The sequence below is a fragment of the Xiphophorus couchianus genome, chromosome 16 (genome assembly GCF_001444195.1).
Source record: "Xiphophorus couchianus chromosome 16, X_couchianus-1.0, whole genome shotgun sequence".
Taxonomy (NCBI): Eukaryota; Metazoa; Chordata; class Actinopteri; order Cyprinodontiformes; family Poeciliidae; genus Xiphophorus; species Xiphophorus couchianus.
Window position 1 is genome coordinate 13,583,489 of NC_040243.1, and position 19,838 is coordinate 13,603,326.

At 39.6% G+C, this 19,838-nt stretch overlaps 3 protein-coding genes across 4 annotated transcripts; 1 reads left to right on the top strand and 2 right to left on the bottom strand.

The window, feature by feature from the left end:
- The first annotated feature begins 80 nt into the window (after window positions 1–80).
- On the top strand, window positions 81–10,400 carry tbl3 (transducin beta like 3). Its single transcript, XM_028042854.1, has 23 exons — window positions 81–260; window positions 356–407; window positions 507–602; window positions 900–947; window positions 1,032–1,173; window positions 1,274–1,358; window positions 2,027–2,197; window positions 2,293–2,368; window positions 2,446–2,542; window positions 2,626–2,843; window positions 3,634–3,775; window positions 4,228–4,286; window positions 4,389–4,495; window positions 4,622–4,751; window positions 5,901–6,140; window positions 6,245–6,315; window positions 6,747–6,903; window positions 7,017–7,075; window positions 7,650–7,753; window positions 8,207–8,278; window positions 8,464–8,622; window positions 9,163–9,256; window positions 9,571–10,400. The coding sequence occupies exons 1-23, from the start codon at window positions 229–231 to the stop codon at window positions 9,929–9,931; spliced, it is 2,772 nt and encodes a 923-aa protein (XP_027898655.1). The 5' UTR covers window positions 81–228; the 3' UTR covers window positions 9,932–10,400.
- On the bottom strand, window positions 10,389–15,578 carry noxo1a (NADPH oxidase organizer 1a). Its single transcript, XM_028042868.1, has 8 exons — window positions 14,162–15,578; window positions 13,998–14,078; window positions 13,849–13,921; window positions 13,587–13,770; window positions 12,596–12,786; window positions 12,408–12,521; window positions 12,205–12,322; window positions 10,389–11,917 (listed from the first exon to the last, which is right to left on the bottom strand). Exons 1-8 carry the CDS (start codon window positions 14,225–14,227, stop codon window positions 11,197–11,199), a joined length of 1,548 nt encoding a protein of 515 aa, XP_027898669.1. The 5' UTR covers window positions 14,228–15,578; the 3' UTR covers window positions 10,389–11,196.
- A 122-nt stretch (window positions 15,579–15,700) lies between these two features.
- gid4 (GID complex subunit 4 homolog) lies at window positions 15,701–19,838 on the bottom strand. Of its 2 annotated transcripts, none has more exons than XM_028042882.1 (6): window positions 19,417–19,838; window positions 18,995–19,054; window positions 17,778–17,885; window positions 17,368–17,469; window positions 17,161–17,285; window positions 15,701–17,066 (listed from the first exon to the last, which is right to left on the bottom strand). In XM_028042882.1, exons 1-6 carry the CDS (start codon window positions 19,639–19,641, stop codon window positions 17,003–17,005), a joined length of 684 nt encoding a protein of 227 aa, XP_027898683.1. In that variant the 5' UTR covers window positions 19,642–19,838; the 3' UTR covers window positions 15,701–17,002. The 2 variants fall into 2 exon arrangements, with proteins under 2 accessions (XP_027898683.1, XP_027898682.1); XM_028042881.1 differs by having other exon boundaries at window positions 17,161–17,291; window positions 19,417–19,825.

The following is a 19,838-nucleotide window of genomic DNA, read 5'->3' on the forward strand; positions in this document are numbered from 1 at the left end:
GAGTTAGCGTACGTGCCTTCTAACAGGATTGTACGTAGTGTTTTACGTCCTGAACGTTTGACCAATCACCGCTCCGCTCACTCAGATGGCGTACAACGCGTGCGACTCGGGCAACAACATGCGGAACGGATGGTGGCGGCTGTAGTCAACGTGTGAAATGAGAAACCGGTGATTTATATCGTGTTTGTTTACTAAAAATATTCTGCTTTGGAGGTTCCGGCTATCATTATGGCGAACACAAACCTGCAGTTCAAGACGAAGTAAGTTTATCTTACGTCGTTCTTACCCGACTGAAAGTGTGTGATGGAAAGCTGTAACCTCGCATTGATGCATTTCCGTCTTAATGTCATTTCAGTTACGCTGTTTCCAGCAAAATTGAGCCGTTTTACAAAGGAGGAAAAGTGCAGGTGAGCTCTGAGAAGTTTGTCTAAGCTGAGCTGCGTGTTGGTTGGAGGGTGAGTGAGTTGGACTCTAAATGTGAAATTGTCTATCTGTGTTTTTTCCAGATCAGCAAAGATGAGAAGTACATTTTCTGCACATGTGGATCCCGTGTCAATGTTTTGGAGATCAGCACGGGCAAGATTGTCCACTGTGTGGAGCATGTGAGTTCATATCGACTTTGAGGCATAAATATAACAATAAAGTAGTTTGACTTGGTCACATTCGAGCTCAAAGTGAAATAAAAATCTCAGCTGAAATTCTTTTATCAGTAAAACTATTTTTGGCTATATAAATTTTCCCCAGACATTTTCCCTCGTGGTTCTTTGTCACAAACACAACAACTTGTATGTAATTGTCTGCTTTTTGTTAATGTAAATAAACTAGATTTAGATGCACGCAGTGATAAAAGCATTTTGTGTTCTTTTTCTTTCCTAACTTTGTCCAAATACGCCCCGCAGGATGATCAAGAGGATATCACATCATTTGCAGTCAGCTGTGATGATGAGGTCGGTAGTGAGTGCTTCCCCTAAGCTTCAGGGTGTATCAACAGATCAGGTTAAAACAGAAACACATGTTTCCTTTGTGTCCAGCTGCTGGTGACAGCCAGCAGAGCTTTGCTCCTGAAGCAGTGGGACTGGAGGCAGGGTACCTGCACTCGCTCCTGGAAGGCTATTCATACCATCCCTGTGGCCAGCATGACCTTTGACCCCAGCTCCACCCTACTTGCCACAGGTCAGCAATGCCATTATTTGAACACAAATCACCTGACCCCTGCTACATCATCATCATCAAAAAAAAAAGTATGTTTTTCTGATTTGTGTTTGTTCTGCAGGCGGTTGTGACGCTACCATAAAAGTTTGGGATGTGGTTAAGCAGTACTGCACTCACAACCTCAAAGGATCATCCGGTGTAGTACAGTAAGTGTCTGTTACTATGGACCAGGCCCAAGAATGAGGATTAAACAGACAATTTCATGTGCCATCATGCCCTTATATTACTGCTGCAGAAGTGTTGCTATTGCCTTGATGTTTTTGTCACAAAACAGCCACAAATATCAGTTCATCAAGACTTTAAGATGAACACAAAATGGTGCAAAATTGTGAAGCGTGAAAAAAAACATAATCATTTTCAAATAGAGAGACAAGTCCTTTAAAGTCTTTTTACTGGCTTGACCCATTTAGAGACTGAAAGTCGACCAATTCCTCTTTATAAAGCAGCTCAGAGGATGGAGTGCCTCTGTGAACATACATTTTCAAGTCTTGCTGGAGATTTTCAATTGGATTTAGGTTTAGGCCATTCTAACACATATCTATAACTAAACCTTTGCATTGTACCTCTAGCTGGATGTTTGGGGTAGTCATCCTGCAGTTGATCTCTGCTTAATAATTTTCTTGCTCAGTCTGTTAGTTTAGGTGGACCTGCATGTCTTGGATATTATGTGGTTGTAATATGACAAAATATGAGAAAATTTGAGGAATATGATTAGTTTTGCAACACCCTGTGAAGGTTAAACATCATCCAGCCACACAGAATCATGACTTTGATTAGAAAAACAAAACGTGCTTTCGACTGTGTGTTTGTGCAGCTTGGTCCAGTTCCACCCTGACATCAGCCGACTGCAGCTGTTCTCCTCATCTGTGGACTGCGGCATTCGGCTGTGGGACCTGCGCTCCAGCCAGTGTGTGTGTGTCCTGGACAGCCACTACAGTGCCGTCACCTCTCTGAGCTTCAGCAAAGACGGTGACACCATGATCAGGTATGGAGAAATCGGCCAGCACCTACGCAGTTTGTTTTTATTACACGACTGCTTTTCGGATGTGGTACTGATTAGTCTTAATGTTTTACTTGTAGTTCTGGGAGGGATAAAATCTGTACTGTTTGGGACCTCAAATCTCGCCAGGCTAAAAGAACTGTTCCTGTTTACGAGGTAAGATGTGAGAAAGCATTCCCATTTTTTCTGTTTCAGTAAAAATAAACTTAGTGTTTGTTTATTTTTGTCTCTAGACTGTTGAGGGAGTTGTGCTGCTGCCTGAGAAGACAGACTTATCTCAGATCAGAGTAAAAAGCAAAACCTTGCATTTTGTCACTGCTGGAAGCAAAGGTTTGATCCACAACTATCTTTAAGTACTTTTTTTTTTTTTTTACAATTCTATGCCTCACATTTATTCCCCTTTTTCCCTGCAGGTGTGCTGAGAGTGTGGGAGGCAAGCACTGCTCGCTGTGTTTATACCCAGAGCCTTCCCTCGACCCTGACTCCTTCCTCTGAGGAAGACAAAGAGGACGACAACCCTCGCAGTTTGACGTACCTTTTCCACCTGCCTGCTTCCTCCAGACTGGCCACGGTCACTGCAGAGCACAACATACTCTTCTACCAGCTGCCCAGTCTCACCACACAGCAGCAAGTCAGTACTGCGACTTACTTATTATTGACTGATTACATGCATGACTCATGCTGCATGTGCTGTCTTGTTTAGGAAGCCTGTTAGCCAGACTGATCTATTATTCTACTATTGCTAATAAAAAAAATACAATTATAAAAGGAAGGTTATTTATAACATAAATCGTCTAGACTGTTTTAAACACAATACTGGCAAACAATTTCATGTGCCATCATGCCTTTATATTACTGCTGCAGAAGTAATATAAGAATTAATTAAGAATTACATTAGAGTTGTTCATTGCAGTGATTTTGCGACAGTTCTTGTAACCTTTGACTTTATACCTTGAATAACATCTGTGTGGTTGAAACTTGACATAGTTGGGTGTTGCAGCAGAAAAGTGACACCATTTTGGAATTGATAATGCAGGTGGATAATAAACCTTTTGTGAATAGAAATATACACATAACATTCTTATAAGTGAAAACATTCACTTCAAATCTGTTCCACCTTTACTCTTTAGAAGATGGCTCAAATCTTTAGTCCAGATTCTGGTTGATGATTAAAAGAAGCATAAGGTTTCTTAGCAACCATCTGGAAAATTAATCCAAATATTTAAGCGGGTGTATGTATGAATTTGCTTGTACATACTTGTGTTAATTCAAACTTATGCACCAGATTCTGGTTTATAAAATTCATCGAAGTAGTATGTTGGATTATTTTATGATTTTGCTGTATTAAGAAGGTAATATCTGCTAGATTATGCAGATATTGGTTATGTTAGAGTTCATGGAAACGTGTCTCTTTCTCGTAGTTTGTGGGTTACAACGACGAGGTGCTGGACGTGAAGTTCCTGGGTAAAGATGACACTCACATCGTGGTGGCCACTAACAGCTGTCAGCTGAAGGTCTTCCAGCTGCTCACTAACAGCTGCCAGATTCTCTACGGACACACAGGTGAGTGACCAGCAGAGGGCAGCACCTGTCCTCTGGCTGGATGGGAATAACATCCAGGGTGTTCACCTGATTCACTGAGCTCTGTCATGATCTTTTACTTTCTGGCTGTTTGCCTCCAAAAGGATTTTGCTTAAAACAATAAAACGAGCCAGTCAGTGCAGAAGTGTTCATATGTGCATTAACAAGGTTTTCTAACTTCCCTAATGAGATGATTTTAAGTTTGTTTGGAGTCGAATTTTCTGATTTTTACAAGCATTCAGCTAACAAATAAAAAGGCGTCAAACATTTGTGAGAATTTTAAATTATTTACTCTTTCTACACAAAAGACAAGCAATAAAATCTGTGTGCCAGAATCTAATCAGATCAGGTCTGTAATAGTCGTTTATGACTTGCTGAGCAGGTTAGATGAAGATGTTTATCACTGCTTTGTTTTATTTGTTTATCTTCCTCAGATACTGTCCTCACTCTGGATGTGTTCAAAAAAGGCTCTCTGTTTGCAAGCTGCGCAAAGGTAAACACAAACTCTGTCTTTGTTTAGTCATGTAGCACATGCACATACAGATTGTTGGGAAGCCATATACATTTGCATGCTGTTTTGTGTGTGTGTGCGTAGGACCGGTCAGTGCGTGTCTGGCAGCTGGACAGTGACAGTGGTCAGGTCCGATGTGTAGCTCAGGGATCCAGCCACACTAATGCCGTTGGCTCCATTGGCTGCTCCAGGTAAAGCTGCTCTCTGACTGCTGAGGTTTCCCGTCTTCCTTTACACACACATACACACACCCACATTGTGACAGCTGCTGATTAATCCAGCTGTTTGAGTGAATTTCCATTTTTGTTCGTATCCAGGATGAAAGCGTCCTTCATTGTGACCGGCAGCCAAGACTGCACCATGAAGGTGTGGGATCTGCCAGCCGAGTTTTCCAGTGAAGAAATCCATCAGCTGAGCCCCCGCAGCACAGAGAAAGCACATGACAAGGTACAAGATAACAACAAAAAAATCACAGTATTTTTGTGGTCTGTTTATTATATTGTGTTGTATATTTTTGTATATATTTTATGTCTTACCTAAATGTATCCAGATGTTGGAAGAAAACATTGGAATAGTACTTTACCTTATGATTGATGAAAAAATAAATAAAAATAAAACTTAGTAAATCTCATGAAATCTGAAAATCCAGAAACCAGTCTGGAAAATTCGGAAATCTTGAAATGGAGATTTGTCAGAACCCAAAATGTGAGATTGTGATACTCTAATAAAAATTTTTTTTGCACATCTTTACCAAGGGTGCCAACACATATAGTGCAGTTTTTGTGTAAGTTTTTTGAAGAGTGGTTTTTAATGTTTCACCATATTAGAAAATTTTATATATTCGTTTATTCTTTGGCCCTTTTATTCTCATCTTTAAAAAACCCTGTCTTTGTCTGCATCTTTGTGTGCATGTTTATACAGGACATAGAGAGTCTTATGTTGTTGATTTAATGCATATTCCATCCAACATTTTACCTTAATTACATGTCAAATATTGAAGTTAAGGAAGAAGAAGCTGAGCATCACCTTTTCTAGATCCACAAACAAGTAAATGTTTGATATGTGTTTTTTTAAGCTCAGAAGGTACAGATTTTATTTGTAGAACAAGATATTTCCCTTTACCCAAAGCACGCTAAAATCCCAAGTCCAGATGTCTGTCGTCATGGAAACAGGTTCATGCATGGCAGCTCTGCTCAGAAGGAAATGCAGGACCATTTTTGGAGTTTTGCTCACTCCTGGTTTTGTCTCCCATTAGCCTGATACCGGAAATAAAAATTTCCATGTAGCACTTTTTCCCACTACACACGCACACTTTCAGGCATGAGACGAACAAAAGAACAATCAGAGTATTATCTGTGCCAGGTTACCTAGCTTTCCTTTTTCTGAGTCACATTCCTTTAATGCATTGTGAAAATGTCAAGCCCTATTACCTTGGAAGCAACTCTTGAATGCATGAATGATAAGAATCTATTTCAGTCAGGAAGAGAAACTTCGAAGCACATCCTTATTTTTAACATTTTAATCTTCAGGGCTCTGAACGTTTTTTGATTCCGTTCCCGCTGATTCCTGTTGTTTTCTTCTTCATTGTTTCTGCAGGATGTAAACAGTGTTTCAGTGTCTCCCAATGACAAACTGCTGGCCTCCGGCTCGCAGGACCGCACAGCCAAACTCTGGTCCCTGTCGGGGGACGGAAACCTGGGACTCCTGGGTGTGTTTCGGGGCCACCGGCGGGGCATTTGGAGTGTGTGTTTCTCTCCCATGGACCAGATCCTGGCTTCCTCCTCTGCAGACGGCACCACCAAGCTGTGGGGCCTGCAGGACTTCAGCTGCCTCAAGGTGGGTCAGCATCAGGGCATCTCGCATGTCTGTTATGATGTGTTTTTCATTTTAAAGCACGATAAGATAACTGAGGACTGCTCTTCAAATTACTTCCTGTTAAGACATTTGAGGGCCACGACGCATCGGTTCTGAAAGTGATCTTTGTGAGCCGTGGCACCCAGCTGCTGACCAGGTATTAACTTACCTCTGTTCCCATTATTGCTGATTCCTTTTATGAGATCGCCATATGACTGCATTGTGGTGTTCGTAAAGAATGATTGTGTAAAAAAAAAAATAAAGGTCAGTTACACAGAACTTTGCAAAAATATTTAATACTTCTTTTCACATTTCTCTCAAATTTTATTTTGATTTTATGTGACAGATCAGAACACAATGCAGTGTATAATATTAAATGGAAGAAATCTGATTTTTAAACATCTGAAAAGTGTGGCTTGCATTTGTCTTCTGCCCCAATAACTGGATAAAAAGCAGAATTGATATTTAAGTATACATACTAAGCAGTGAGATTTTTGCTAAAGCTTTTTTAAAAGACTTTTTTATTATCTTGTCTTCAATACACACAGCTGCATGAAAACCTTGTTGATTAACTTTTTCTCCCCTCAGCGGTTCAGATGGTTTAGTGAAGCTGTGGACCATAAAGACCAATGAGTGTGTGAAAACATTGGACGCCCACCAGGACAAAGTGTGGGGTCTCCACGGCAGCCGTAAGGACGACAAGATGGTCACAGGCTCAGCAGACTCAAACATCACAGTGTGGCTGGTGAGTTCAGAGTTCACTGATGCTCAAAAAAGCAGGTCAGAGTGTATTAGGTTCACTAATATACCACCATATAGTTCTTACTCTCATGCTGGTGTCATTATTTGCATCATTAGGATGTGACGAAAGTGGAGCTGGAAGAGGAACAAGCCAAACAAGAGGACCAGATACTGAAGTAAGATTTGGACAACTTGTTTTTATTTTGTCACAGATCAAGCTGCTTTAATTTGGTTTTCGTCCCCGTCTTTTTACTTTCCCTAAAACTGCAGACATTTGGTGGTTTATTTATTTATTTGTTAAATCACCAAATCTTTCCTGAACATTTCCATCGATGTGAAGGGCTGCACAATAGCAGAAAAGCTTTATTTGTGATACTATTGTTGTATACTGTAATAGTTTCGATTATGATTAACTCAAAGTTTCCTAAATCTAAAAATGTTATTGAAAAACAGAATTTGAAAGAATGACACTTGTAAATAATCTTATCAAATATCGCGTCCAAATCATCCTTTGCATTTGCTGTATTACACATATTAATATTGTGATGGAGATTGAGATTTGGTATATTTTACAGTGGTAATCTAAATTAAAATATCATCAAAGGATTGATTTATTGCAGAAACTCAGTTCAATATGGAAACTCTGGCATATTGATTGATTTCAACTACTTATTTCTGCTCATGTTGATAATTATGGCTGAAAGTTTACAAAAACCCAAATTTCAGGTTTTTATTCCATTGTGTTTAAAGGCAGCAGGAGTTGTCCAACTTGTTGCACGAGAAGAAATACCTGAAGGCCCTGGGTCTCGCCATCTCACTGGACCAGCCCCACACAGTGCTCACTGTCATCAAAGGTCGACCTTAACTTGTGTTTTCAGCCTTTATTCTGTTTTCCTTCTAAATGTATTCTAAATGTAAAAAGACAATATAAACTGTCTTTGCCGTATTTCCACTGCACCGCGTTTATTTTCCATCTGTCATGAATGGCTTCCCACTGACTCACTTGTTCATTGAAGCATAAAGACAAACTCTCTCCTAACAATGGCTGTTTTTTTGCTAAAGTACGGAAAGAATTTGAACAGGAAGTGAAGAAACATATTCATGACTTATTGTTCAGATTTCTGAGTGTTGACAGGAGGCAAACCTGCTGCAGAAATCTCAAGAGACTGTCCTTCTATGGACAGCTTTAAAAAAATAATGTGTATGTTTATCTGATAAAATAAGAAGCCAGTGCGTTTTCTGTATGCAAAATATTCTGTTTGTTTTAAACCTGGCTGCTAACTCAAGTCTTGCTGTGTTGTTTTTAGCCATTCGTCAGGTGGAGGACAGCAGCGATCTGTTGGAAACGACGTTGCTGCGGCTGCGAGTAGATCAAAAAGGTAACAAACAAACAAATAAATAAATCTGTTTTGGATTGTTAGAAGGTTCTGAAACAGACCATAAGTCCAGTTTGATTTATTTGGAAGCAATTAATGTCTTACATATGCTAATTTTCTAATAATAAACAGACACCTGAAATGGTTTTTTTTCAGCATCTAATGTTTCTGGTTGCTGTCCCACTCAGAGTCGCTCCTGCGCTACTGTGTCGTGTGGAACACCAATGCCAGGAACTGTCTGGACGCCCAGGCGGTCCTCCAGGTGCTGCTGACCCACCTGCCACCCGAAGAGCTGCTGCAGTTCCAGGGGGCCCGGACGCACCTGGAGGGTCTCCTCCCGTACACAGGTCAGCAGGCGTCAAAATGGATACAACATGTTACATCTAGAGTAAAACCCTGGCACTGCAAGCACCCTGATATTTAGTGTGTTTAAATTTGTAGAAACAGAAAGCAGTTAAAAATGCATAGATTGGGTTTTTCTTAAAGGTGAAAATTGTCTGAGTTCTTAATTTTGATCTGTTTAATGAACATAAAAACCTAAAATTTAGGTATGCAGCATTTTAGGTCCCAATAGCCCAACAGAGACAATCAAGGAAAGATCTGCAAGTTTACATTTAATGGCAGGTGTGCAAGTAGAAAACCTTTTGCTCTCTGTTAGAAACACAAAGGCCAGAAAGACGGCAACATGAACTTTATTAGTGGAAAGCTTGACCCTAGTTATTCATTCTCCTTCCTGTTGAAATCATAATAATAAAACAGCCATTAGTGTAGGTGAAAGTATTTTGTTGCATTTTAATCAGTACCTAGGCATATTGCCACCCTTATTTGGGTTTTACGTGTATATAATTTACTAAACAGGTCGTTTATTCATCTTCTTCTTCCCACAGAGAGACACATGGAGAGGATCGGCCGCCTGCAGCAGGCGTCCATGTTTCTCAACTACATGTGGCAGAAAATGCGAGTAGCTGGAGCCTCATCTGGGTGAGCTGTTTCACTCCTCGGTTTGAAATTCTTCTGTACTGACTGCTGGTTTATGTGGAGCTTTCCAATAATCTTACTTCCTGATGAGTACGTGCAGCTTGGCTCCTGCATAAATTAAAACACAGACTGTGTGCCAGTGTTTCCTCTTCACGGTGACCAAGGATTGCTAGCTGAGCTGCATTTTTGTAAATCCATAAATACCTAGCTGAGGGTTTCCCAGTCTGAACTTGCTGACAGGATCTACTGCAAGTGATTGCTTCAAACATCTGCAAGCTAGATCTTTAATCTAATCCATTTTATTCCATCTCGTCTAGTATGGAGCAGGATGAAGACATGGACACCACTCCTCTCACGCAGATGCAGCCCTTGTTTTTCCTCGATAAAGAAAAAGCAAGAGGCAGCACCGACGAGAGGGAAGACCAAGGCGATGACGGGGATAGAGAGCAAGAAGAGGAGTCTGGTTTTGAGGTGAAAGATGAAGAGGAGGCCGAAGAAATCAGCGCCTCGAAGAAAGCCTCTGCTAACGACGCACGGGAGAAAAAGGGAGAAACCAACGGGCGCCACAAGTCAGAGAGCGAGGAGAGCTCAGAGGAGGAAGAGGAGGACGATCATATAATGCAAGTGATGCGAAATCTCCCGATTTCATCTGCTCCCCGACTCCAGACTTTAAGCTAACAGGATCAGTGAGTTCGCCTCTAGAAGGAAACCTCCTAAGGTTTTACTCTGCAGATCATTAGCTGACTGACTGCAGTCGTCAGGGAAACAAAGGAGGAATTGATGCAAAGCAGATAACAGGTTTCACTGTAACTATTTCTGTGCTGCCTAAGCCCCTAATCAGTTCCTGTATGCAGGTTTTAGACTGGAAACAAAACGACCGAATTATCCTGATTTCATTTCATGTAATGTCAAGGAGGCCTTGGGGAGGAAGAACTGGTTGCATAAGCATATAGGCTGTGTGCCAGGGCGATTTTTCTTAAAGCTAGGTATGCAGCAGTACATAGCGCCTATTTACAGGATTATAAATCTGCAGCTTCCTCATGTAACCTGTCAAGGAACAGTCAAACATTTTTCTAATGTAGTGACTCATATGTTTATAAATAAATCTCTTTTTTATGGGCCTATTTTGTAAAGGTTTTGAACTGAATATTGATTTTTTTATTTATTTTTACCTATTATTTGTCTGATTGCTAAACAGAAGACTTGGTTATTTTTCATCTCTGAGAAAGAAAGTCTAGACTCCACAAGCTCTCGTGCAACCTAAGTACTTTGCATAAGTTTTCATATTCCTCTAACTTTTTCACATTTTGTAACATTAGTCTTGCGTATTTCAGAACAGCATCGTGTTCTGGGCTTACTGTCCTTGGCAACTGAGGCAGAGGTTCGCCTTATATCCAGAACACAACTATTACCATACAGTCGAAGGGTTAATATGGTCCAGCCAAAGTCCAGGCCTTAATTAAAAAATTGAAAACTGATGTTTACAGAACCTCATTAAGTTAGTCCAGGCTACTTCACAAAGAACAACGGACAAAAATGAGTCTACATGTTCAAATCTGATAGAGAAATAAAGTATAAAAAAGAGACTCTTCTCACTATGATGTTTTACATGTGAAGACTCCATGTGTTGTACATTTTCTTTCAGGAATGACACAAAAGCATTCAGTATTAAACCCACACGATCATTTTATTCATTTCATCTCTACAGTTAACTGAATATAATATGTACATATATCAGATGGGGGGGATTATCTGGTATGAGAGTTGATATAAAACTTAAAGCACCTAGTCATTCAGACAAAATGCATCCAGTTGTTGGTTACTTGATTATTTTATATATATCAATCAAAGTATTGGTCACATAAGTGGAAGGATAAGAAACCAGTGTGCACAGTTAATGCAAAAGAGCAAAATAGCATAACAATAACAAAAAGCTTTAACTTTCATCGACTCGTTACCTCAGTCGAAGTTGGTGACAGGTTGCTTTTAGTCGCATTTTTACGGGTGATTGAGGAACAGCGGGTGAGAATCTCCTGGGCCCGGGGTCTTGGGGGAACCCTCGGGGGTTGGGGCCCCTTGTAGAGGTTGGGGTCGGAGACGCTGGGTAGCAGAGTTCCCTCAGGGTTGCTCGTTGGGCTGAGGCTGTTGGACACCGTGGGCTGTGGCGTGCGGCAGAATCGCAGCTGTTGGTCGTTGGCGCTGTAGCTCAAGTTGAGGGATGAGCCAGTGGACATGGAGAGGGCATCATCGCTGAAGCTGTCGCTTTCAAAGCTGTCTACCGACTCTGCTCTGAGGATCCGTCCGTTCTGCTCCTGGTCTTCGTCACTCTGCACCAGGATCTCTGGAAGAGGGGCTTGTACTGGAGATGTTGGGGAGGTGGGGTGGTTGTTTGCTGGAGCAGGGAGGCTCACTGCAGGCTGAGTGGACAACTGGTTTAGAGACTGGGACCTGTGGATGCTTTCTGTTGGGGTGAGGCTGGGGGAGATGGGTCTGGGGTTAGGATGCTGGGACAGGTTGCCATAGGAACGGCTGTGGTGCAAGGTAGAGGAGTGGGGCAGGAGAGAAGAGGAGTTTTGGACATTATACTGAGACGTCATCTGAACCTGAGGATTTATGTAGGGCTGCAGGTTCAGAGATGGGACATAACCCATTTTTCCTTTGTGTCTGTCAAAATACAGAGAAGATAAAAGAGGATATGAAGATGTTAACTATAACAATTACTGAGCTACTCAGAACTGAGCTGTTGTTTGTTTTATAACTTAAACGTTCTTTAAATCTGATACAAGTTTATCCCTGACCTGTGAGGTGTGTTTATTGATCTTCACAATGCTTTATGTACACTGATATACTCTGGCAAACTTCAAATGCTTTCATAGAGCAATCACAAACATAGATCCCATATAACAGTAATTAAGGACATCTCCGTCCCTTGTAGAAGGATTAAATGTTACCTTATGAGCCACCAGCCATTATCCGGGGTCCGCAGGACCTCGACCACTACACCAATGTTTACGCTTACTTCATCCACTATGTTGGAATTGTAGCTCTTGACAACTATGTAAAACATCCCTATGGGAGGCATAAAGAACTTTAGGAATAATCTCCTCTAACTCATCAACTAATGTTGTCAAAATGTTGATTTCTGTTCGTATACCTGTTGACGGTGTACCATGCACTTCCTCTTCATCCTCCTCATCTTCTAGGTTCTCCAGGTAGGGTGCAGGAAACCAGGCCATCCTCTTCTCCTCGTTCTCTACGAGCCACCACCCTGCACAAACATTCACAGGATCCCCGATTGGATTTTGAATGTTCTAAACATTGCTGGAGTTATGCTATGCTCACCTGCTTTGTCTTTGATAAGAACGTCAAGCATCTCATTCACAGCTACTTTGAAAGGTTTGTTTTTGGTGTCTTTGGTCTCGTATGGGGCTATACATCTGTAGGTCTCTGTGACAAATGGCTGGGTCACATTACCGCTGCTGTCCTGTCTCCCGTAGCTCCTGATCTCTTCCTCAGAGGGTATGATGATGATGCTAAGGTGAATACACAAAGCTATTTTTCATCTGCAGACATTCAGTTTGTTGTGCAATCAGAAATCAAAACTTTTAAGCTGCCTTTTCATCTGGAAATGGGAATTAAGCAATGCATACTTATGAACTTCTCCAATCAGATCTAATTACAGTAACTCGCCTTGCCATGTGCTGTAGCGCACACAAAAACGCTGAATATGACATTTTTCACCTGTGTTACCTTCCCTTCAAATCAAATCAAGATGTCCTCTCTGTACTTATCAGATCCAGCCACAAAAAAAACAAAACAATTTCTATTACCACAAGTGTTGTTCCCAAACCTTTGAAATGTCATTGTTTTTATGACGGCGCCAAAATGATTATTTTTGTCTAAATGCCCATGAGTGAATATGAAAGTTCTCTGGTATGAGTGATCTCATTTTGATAATTGGGAAGTTCAGAAATCTTCAAAACAATGAATATTTAGTTGCAATTTTAACGACAAAAAGGTTTTGTTTCTTTTTTAAATGTGTGACAATGACCTCACAATTGCGAAAACTTCACATGATTTGATTTAATATGAGATGGATTTATGGACGTTGATATGGTGTCTCATAGCAAGAACTGAGACAGGATGCACAAACTATGTGAAAATGACAGATTTATGTTGTAATTAAGCCCTAATAACTAATAAAAGTAGCAATATTTCCTTTTACTTGATTTTTTTTTTAAAAGTTTTTCCTATGTTGTTAGTCTTCTCGTCTCATTGCATGCATTTTAACAGCTCCAATTGTTGCAGAGGTTGTTGCTGAAGAAACTCCTACCTGTTTTTGGTGAACTCTGGTTTTAGCTCTTTCTCATTTGGATGCAAGAACTTTGCCAGGTCAGCAGACTGTGAGACGTGTTGATCACAGCTCAGGAGTTCATTACAGTATTTCTGCAAATACTTAAGGCACACCAGTGATTTATTAGGCCCCTTGCCTTGGCTCTTCTGCTTCACTCTGTTGCCTAAACAACAAAAATGTATATTTATTTAGTTACATCTGTATCCAGCTAGACATTTATTTGTTGGTTAATCTCACCCACTTTGAAATTTAGGGAGGATTCTGTCAGATTTTTTCGTTTTACTTCCAGAGGGAAACTTCTTCTTCAGCTGTTTCTGTAAGAGAGAAAACAATGAAATAAGTCATTTAGCACAAGCTCAGGGAGTAAATAGTGCAGTTTTGAATACTTACATGCATTTCTTTGAAATCTTCAAAGCTTCTGTAAACTACAATTTCATTCTGATCCGACCAAAGCACAGATGTTATGTACATCTGAAAGAAGATGCACCATATTCTTAAAGAAGAAAATTCCTCTACAATTAATTCCTACAGACAAAAGCACCATCGCTCCTTACTTTGTTCTTCTCCTTGTGAAGGACTCCGGTTAGACGGATGCTGATTGGAAAACGCTCAGACGCCATGACAACTGGACGACTGGACAGGAGATCATGCGCAATAGATGCCTCTCAGCCTCATTCAGGAATGTGCAGGAGGCGTCGTGCAGGTGAATTTATATTTCCTCCTCCACACACAGGCGTGGTTAGACCGCTCACGCAGCGTCTCCCTTTGTGCAGGCGAAATCACTGATCGTCTGCATAAAGGGAATTCCTGCAGTGTTCCAAAACCAGCATGGCTGACAGTGAGAAATGTAAAGAAACAATCAGGTTGGCTTATTAGGGGCTAAGATGCTGGGTTGGAGGCGTGATGGTAGGAGAAAATATTTGACTTTTGTTTACAGTCTTGCTCAGAACGCAGTTTATTTATCTTAGGTCTGAGTTGGATGAAAGCAAAAGTAGAAATGACAAAAAAGTGAAGCCTCAGCCACTATAAACACAGAAACACAGTAATTATTTCCCACAGCCACATGTGCCCTTACAGGAAGAGAATGGCTCAAATAATTTCCTTAAATAAAGTATCTAAAAATAGATTTATCTTTAAGTCAGTTAGGGTGATGAAGACAGCTTTTTTTCCCCAGTTTGGCAGCTACAAAAGCTATACAAGGAACATACACAAAATAAAGCAGTTCTTATGCAAAATAACCAATTATGTCCCACATATTGCTCATGTCCTTTTAAATAAATAAATTTTAGAACGAATCACTGAGAAAGTAAAGCATGTATAAAAGCCTGGATGAAAATATATTCCTCAGTTTTTACGATGTACAACTTACTTTCCATATAATTTAATTAAATTAAGCCCCTGCTTCTGCTGTTCTCCAAAAAATAGACGTGCGTGCCTCGTGTTGGAAATTCAATCTGAAAATTTAGGAATAAAATATTTCATATAGCTAGAAAATTACAAACCAATGAAGAAGTCAAACAAATTCAAAGTATTATGATACCACAACATTCTGGTTCTAGAGCAGGCGCTTCATACCAAGTATGAAGGTATTCCTAGTGCAAAACTATTTGCGCCAAGTTCACATCCAACACTTTCCGGTTCGTGAGTGATTTAAAGTTTAAGTCTTAAACTTTTTTTGTTTCTTGATTGACTTTGTGGCTGCTGCCATCTAGCGGCAGAATTTCAGCACCTGAGAATAAAACTGAATTTTATGAAAATGCTGCATTTGGACAGCATCAAAACATCCAGAACATATAATAATTATACTACATGAAGAGCAGATTTTATATAAAGGTTTGTGGATTTCAAGGAGATGGCATGGAACAACATGGCTGGCATGATTATAAGAACCATTTATATGATGCCATCAGAGAAAAGTATTGTATATATAATTGCTGTTACTCTTTACATATTACAATTAATTTTTAGGATTCATTCATTGGCAATACTGCAGAAAATATCCAAAATTCAAAAGGTAATAACCCAGGGCTCCTTACAAGAAGTAATGAGTCTATTTTTATGTTAGGAAACTGAAGGGACATCATGTACAAACATTTCTATCAAATATTTTATTCAACGTTCACAAAGCTCAATGTTCTTGTCAAATTAGAAACACTCTCTTTGAGATACTCTCCTAAACATTTGCTTGTTTACATTGCACATTGTTTTGTCACATGGTTAATAAATAAAATTAATTTTAAAAAAGAAACATTTTCTGATTGTGTTTATGCATTTCATTGCACTACTTTACAAGAAACCTTAGCTTGCTTTAACCCAGCTGTAAAATTGTAGGCTAGCAGGCCAAACGCAATTTGGCTTTTACATCATCCCGGTTCAGGAAAACTTAAAAGGATCCCAACAAAACGATGAAGAGATATTTTGCACAAAATCATCCCGGAAAACTGTATCTTTAAGGAGAAAAACTTTACAAGTGTAAGGCAACAGATTTTTTGAAAAATAAGATATTAGATTTTTGTTCCCACTTGTCATTTCCTCACTACCGTCACCATTTTTTAAAAAATAAACTCTAAAACTCTCAAAGGATAAGTTACCAAATGTTTTCTTTTCCTTCCCCCAAAATCTAGAAAACTCTATTTTTGGGTCTGGGATTTCAGAAACATCTTATTTGACAAATCATTAATGCCTTGTCGCATAAATAAAGCAGCAGTCTGAATTCTAATAAATTAAACATTTAAGAGGCAAGGGAAAATCTTTCCACTCAAGTTCTTTGGCTTGCATAGAAAACCATGGGAGGAAACCATGATTATCGCCGACCCGTTCTGATCCATCTGGATCTGTTTCACTTCAACTAAACATTCTCTTATCAAAATCATTCGTCGTCTTGCATAAAATAAACCCTCTCGGTTATAATAGAATCCTTTAGCCATAAACCACCAATAAATCACTATGGGTAATTAAACATATTTTCTATTAAATATAAGATTTTCTTTGTTGAACAAAATTAGCTTTTTCCTTTGCAAACCTTCACTAAAAGTGCAACGTGTCTCCATAATCAAGAATCTATTGTGATCTATTGTGATGTTCAATAACACAGAGCGCAAAAAACACTTCATGGCAAGGAATAATAATAATAATAATAATAAAGCCAAACAAGAAACAAATTGTTTTTTTTTTTCTCGTCAGCAGCTCAGTCTGGACTGTTCATGCCTTATCGATCTTTCGTCCAGCTCTTCTTCAATCCGTGCTTCCCTATTTGCAAATCAGGAAATGAGCACCTGGCCACTTGTTAGCTTCCTCCAAGAGAGGAAAACTGGTTATCCATCGGTGTTGTGGCGTCATGTTCCAGTTAACTCCAGAGCGGTACTAGCCGTATCTTGACGAAGAGTTTCTTCATATCACCGAAATTCATAAATAGGCATACTATGCTCCTGAACATGATTCAGACTTAGTGATTGGTACCTGCAGAAATGAAATATAAAAACTCACATTTATAACTGTACCCCCCCCGCCCACCCCCAAAAAAATGTTTTTGTGGGAATTTCACTTTTATTACCACTCTGAGCTCCTATGGTAATAGTAGCCCTCAATGGTGGCTGTGGACTTCTGGAAGCAGATGTAGTAGAAGCCAGCGAAGGAGGCCCCGCTGATGTCTTTGATCGTGTGGTCTGGAACAAGAAACTGCTCCTGGAAGACCAACAGCAGCTGAAGCCAAAGCATAGTTCGAACAAGTCGGAGAAATGGTGACGTAAAATCTGCTCACCTTCCACCTCATGAAGATGTAATCACTGTTTTCCAACGCCTTGTAGTCAAAGCTGTCCGAGTTAAAGGTTTTGCCATGCTTGTAAAAAGCCTGAAACTTCCCCTTTTAAGAGAATAGGAAATATGGGGATCAATAATAGGTTCAAATACATTTTTAAACTTATACTCTTTAAAAATATATCATCTGAAATGTAAACTATACTCCAAAATTTAGCTAAAAGACGCCACATATTGATGTTTTTTTGCTTTTCACTAATCTAATGTTTAATACAGGGCACAAAAAATTTAAATTATTTTCAGGTGAAGTACAAACTTGGTTCAAAAGAATGAAATTATAGACCAATATTTCATTAGTAAAAACGTAAAATGTGATGCTAAAAAAACCCCCCCAAAAAACCTGGACAGACATACCCAGTGTTTTCTGTCCACATCCTCGTCTGCATCCCACTTCCGGGTTAAAAAAGGCCGCCTGTGACTGATTATTTCACCAACAAAGAATGTTGTGAGAGTGGGGAACTCCTACAAAATATAAAAGGACAAGAAAAAAAAAGGTTCATATTGCTAATAAACTGCAGGGTTCAAACACATATTTTTCAGGTCAACAGTCCAGACTCTTCTAAAATCATATTTCCATAGTTTTCCGTCATCCTTTATTTAAACTTAAAGTATAAATAACAACAATAATAATAATAATAAAACCAATAGACTTAAGGTAGATTAATTGACCAGAGATTAAACTTTACATATCTAGTCTGAAAATTCACAGACCGAAAGGAACGGATGAATGATTATGCAGTACAATAAGAAATAATATCAGTGAGCATCTTTACAAGGTCTTTTGCTTTTGTTCTAAAATTTATGTGCACATTTTGCATTGAAATATATTAAACTCTGGGACAATGTTTATTACTAACATGCCATGATGAAGATGATACGCTGAACCTTCTAGCCTTCAAGTGAATGAAAAATGCTCTTCTTAAGAAAGGAGAAATATTTGTTTTCATATAACAAACATTCAAATTTTACCATTATTCATTAACATGACTGCTCACCTTCCACACAACAACCTTCCTTTCCCAGCTGTGGGCCTTTTATTTATTTATTTACGTTTATTTGATAGGGACAGACACACATCGACATAGACAAACAGAACAGAACAGAACAGCACTTCCATGTTTGTGTCACAGTGCTTATAGCAACAGCTAATTCTAATTTGCAGAACTTGTCCCTAAATAGGCTTTTAAACAGTACAACTTAAAACTAGTAAAAATTGAAGTAATATTCATTTAAAATAGCAGAACATAATCTTGACAACATATACAAAATCATGCATATACAACAGTGAGACATAAGCCATTAAGTGTGGATACAGTTCTGTTTTTGACATAACCAGAGTTTTACTACTACTAAACCTGGTTACAGACTTTAAATTGACAGGAAGTGCGTTCCAAACCGCAGGTCCTCTCACAGACAGAGCACTTTGAGCAAAAGGGGTTCTACATGTTGCATAACTTAACACGTATCTGGCAGAAAATATCTCACTTTGACCAATCTCACCTTCTCTAGATTCAGCCTGTGGAAGCATAAAGGTTAGTCTTACTACACCTGACCTAGTTTGAGTAGCTTACCTCAGTCAGGCCTTTGATCTTCAGGTATCCACACAAATATGAGTCGTCCATCGTCACATGCTGTCCAAAGCAAACAGATTATGGTACATTCAGTAATGTCTCACGGGGTTGACATAAAAAGTGCAAATGCATGGTGTAAAAATGGCAGCAGGAGGCACTGAAACAAAGACTTGCCCTTTTAAACACAGAATCTAGTACGCATTAAGCTATATATTTGAAAATCCTTCCTATTCAATAAACATCTGCAGCTAGAATATTACAAAAAACGTAGATAGTCTGGTGCACAGAACGTAAACTTTTAAGACAGGTGTCAACAATTTATTTTTAGTCTACATTCAAAACAAAAATATAAAAATGTAAAAAATTAAAAATATTAATCAAGCTAAATTTAGGATAAAAACCCCCAATATTTGTCAAAATACCTGCAGAACAACTTCGACATCATACGAGTTCCCTTTGCTCCTCTGATAACCCTTATACTGCGCGCCGCTGTAGAGCAGAGAGGTGGCCACCCCGGGTTGCTGGGTGTTGATAGGCGCAGGGGGAACAAGACAGGCCGAGGATGGACAGGCCGCGCCGGCAAGACAGTGGCACTCTGCTCGGACAGGCATGACGAGCGCTAAGGAAACACCGTCAGCAACCGTCATGAACGTCAACAAGGAGCACGTCACAACCGGAGACAAAAAACGGGACTGACAGAAGTTTTATCACCGTAAAAAATAACAGTGATGTTGCCCAAAAGTATTAGCTTTCATGAGACTGCCGGACTGAATAAATGTTGCGAGTCTTCCTATAATCGCTCAGCTTTCTTGTATTTTATTGGCTAAAAACCAAACGTCTGGTT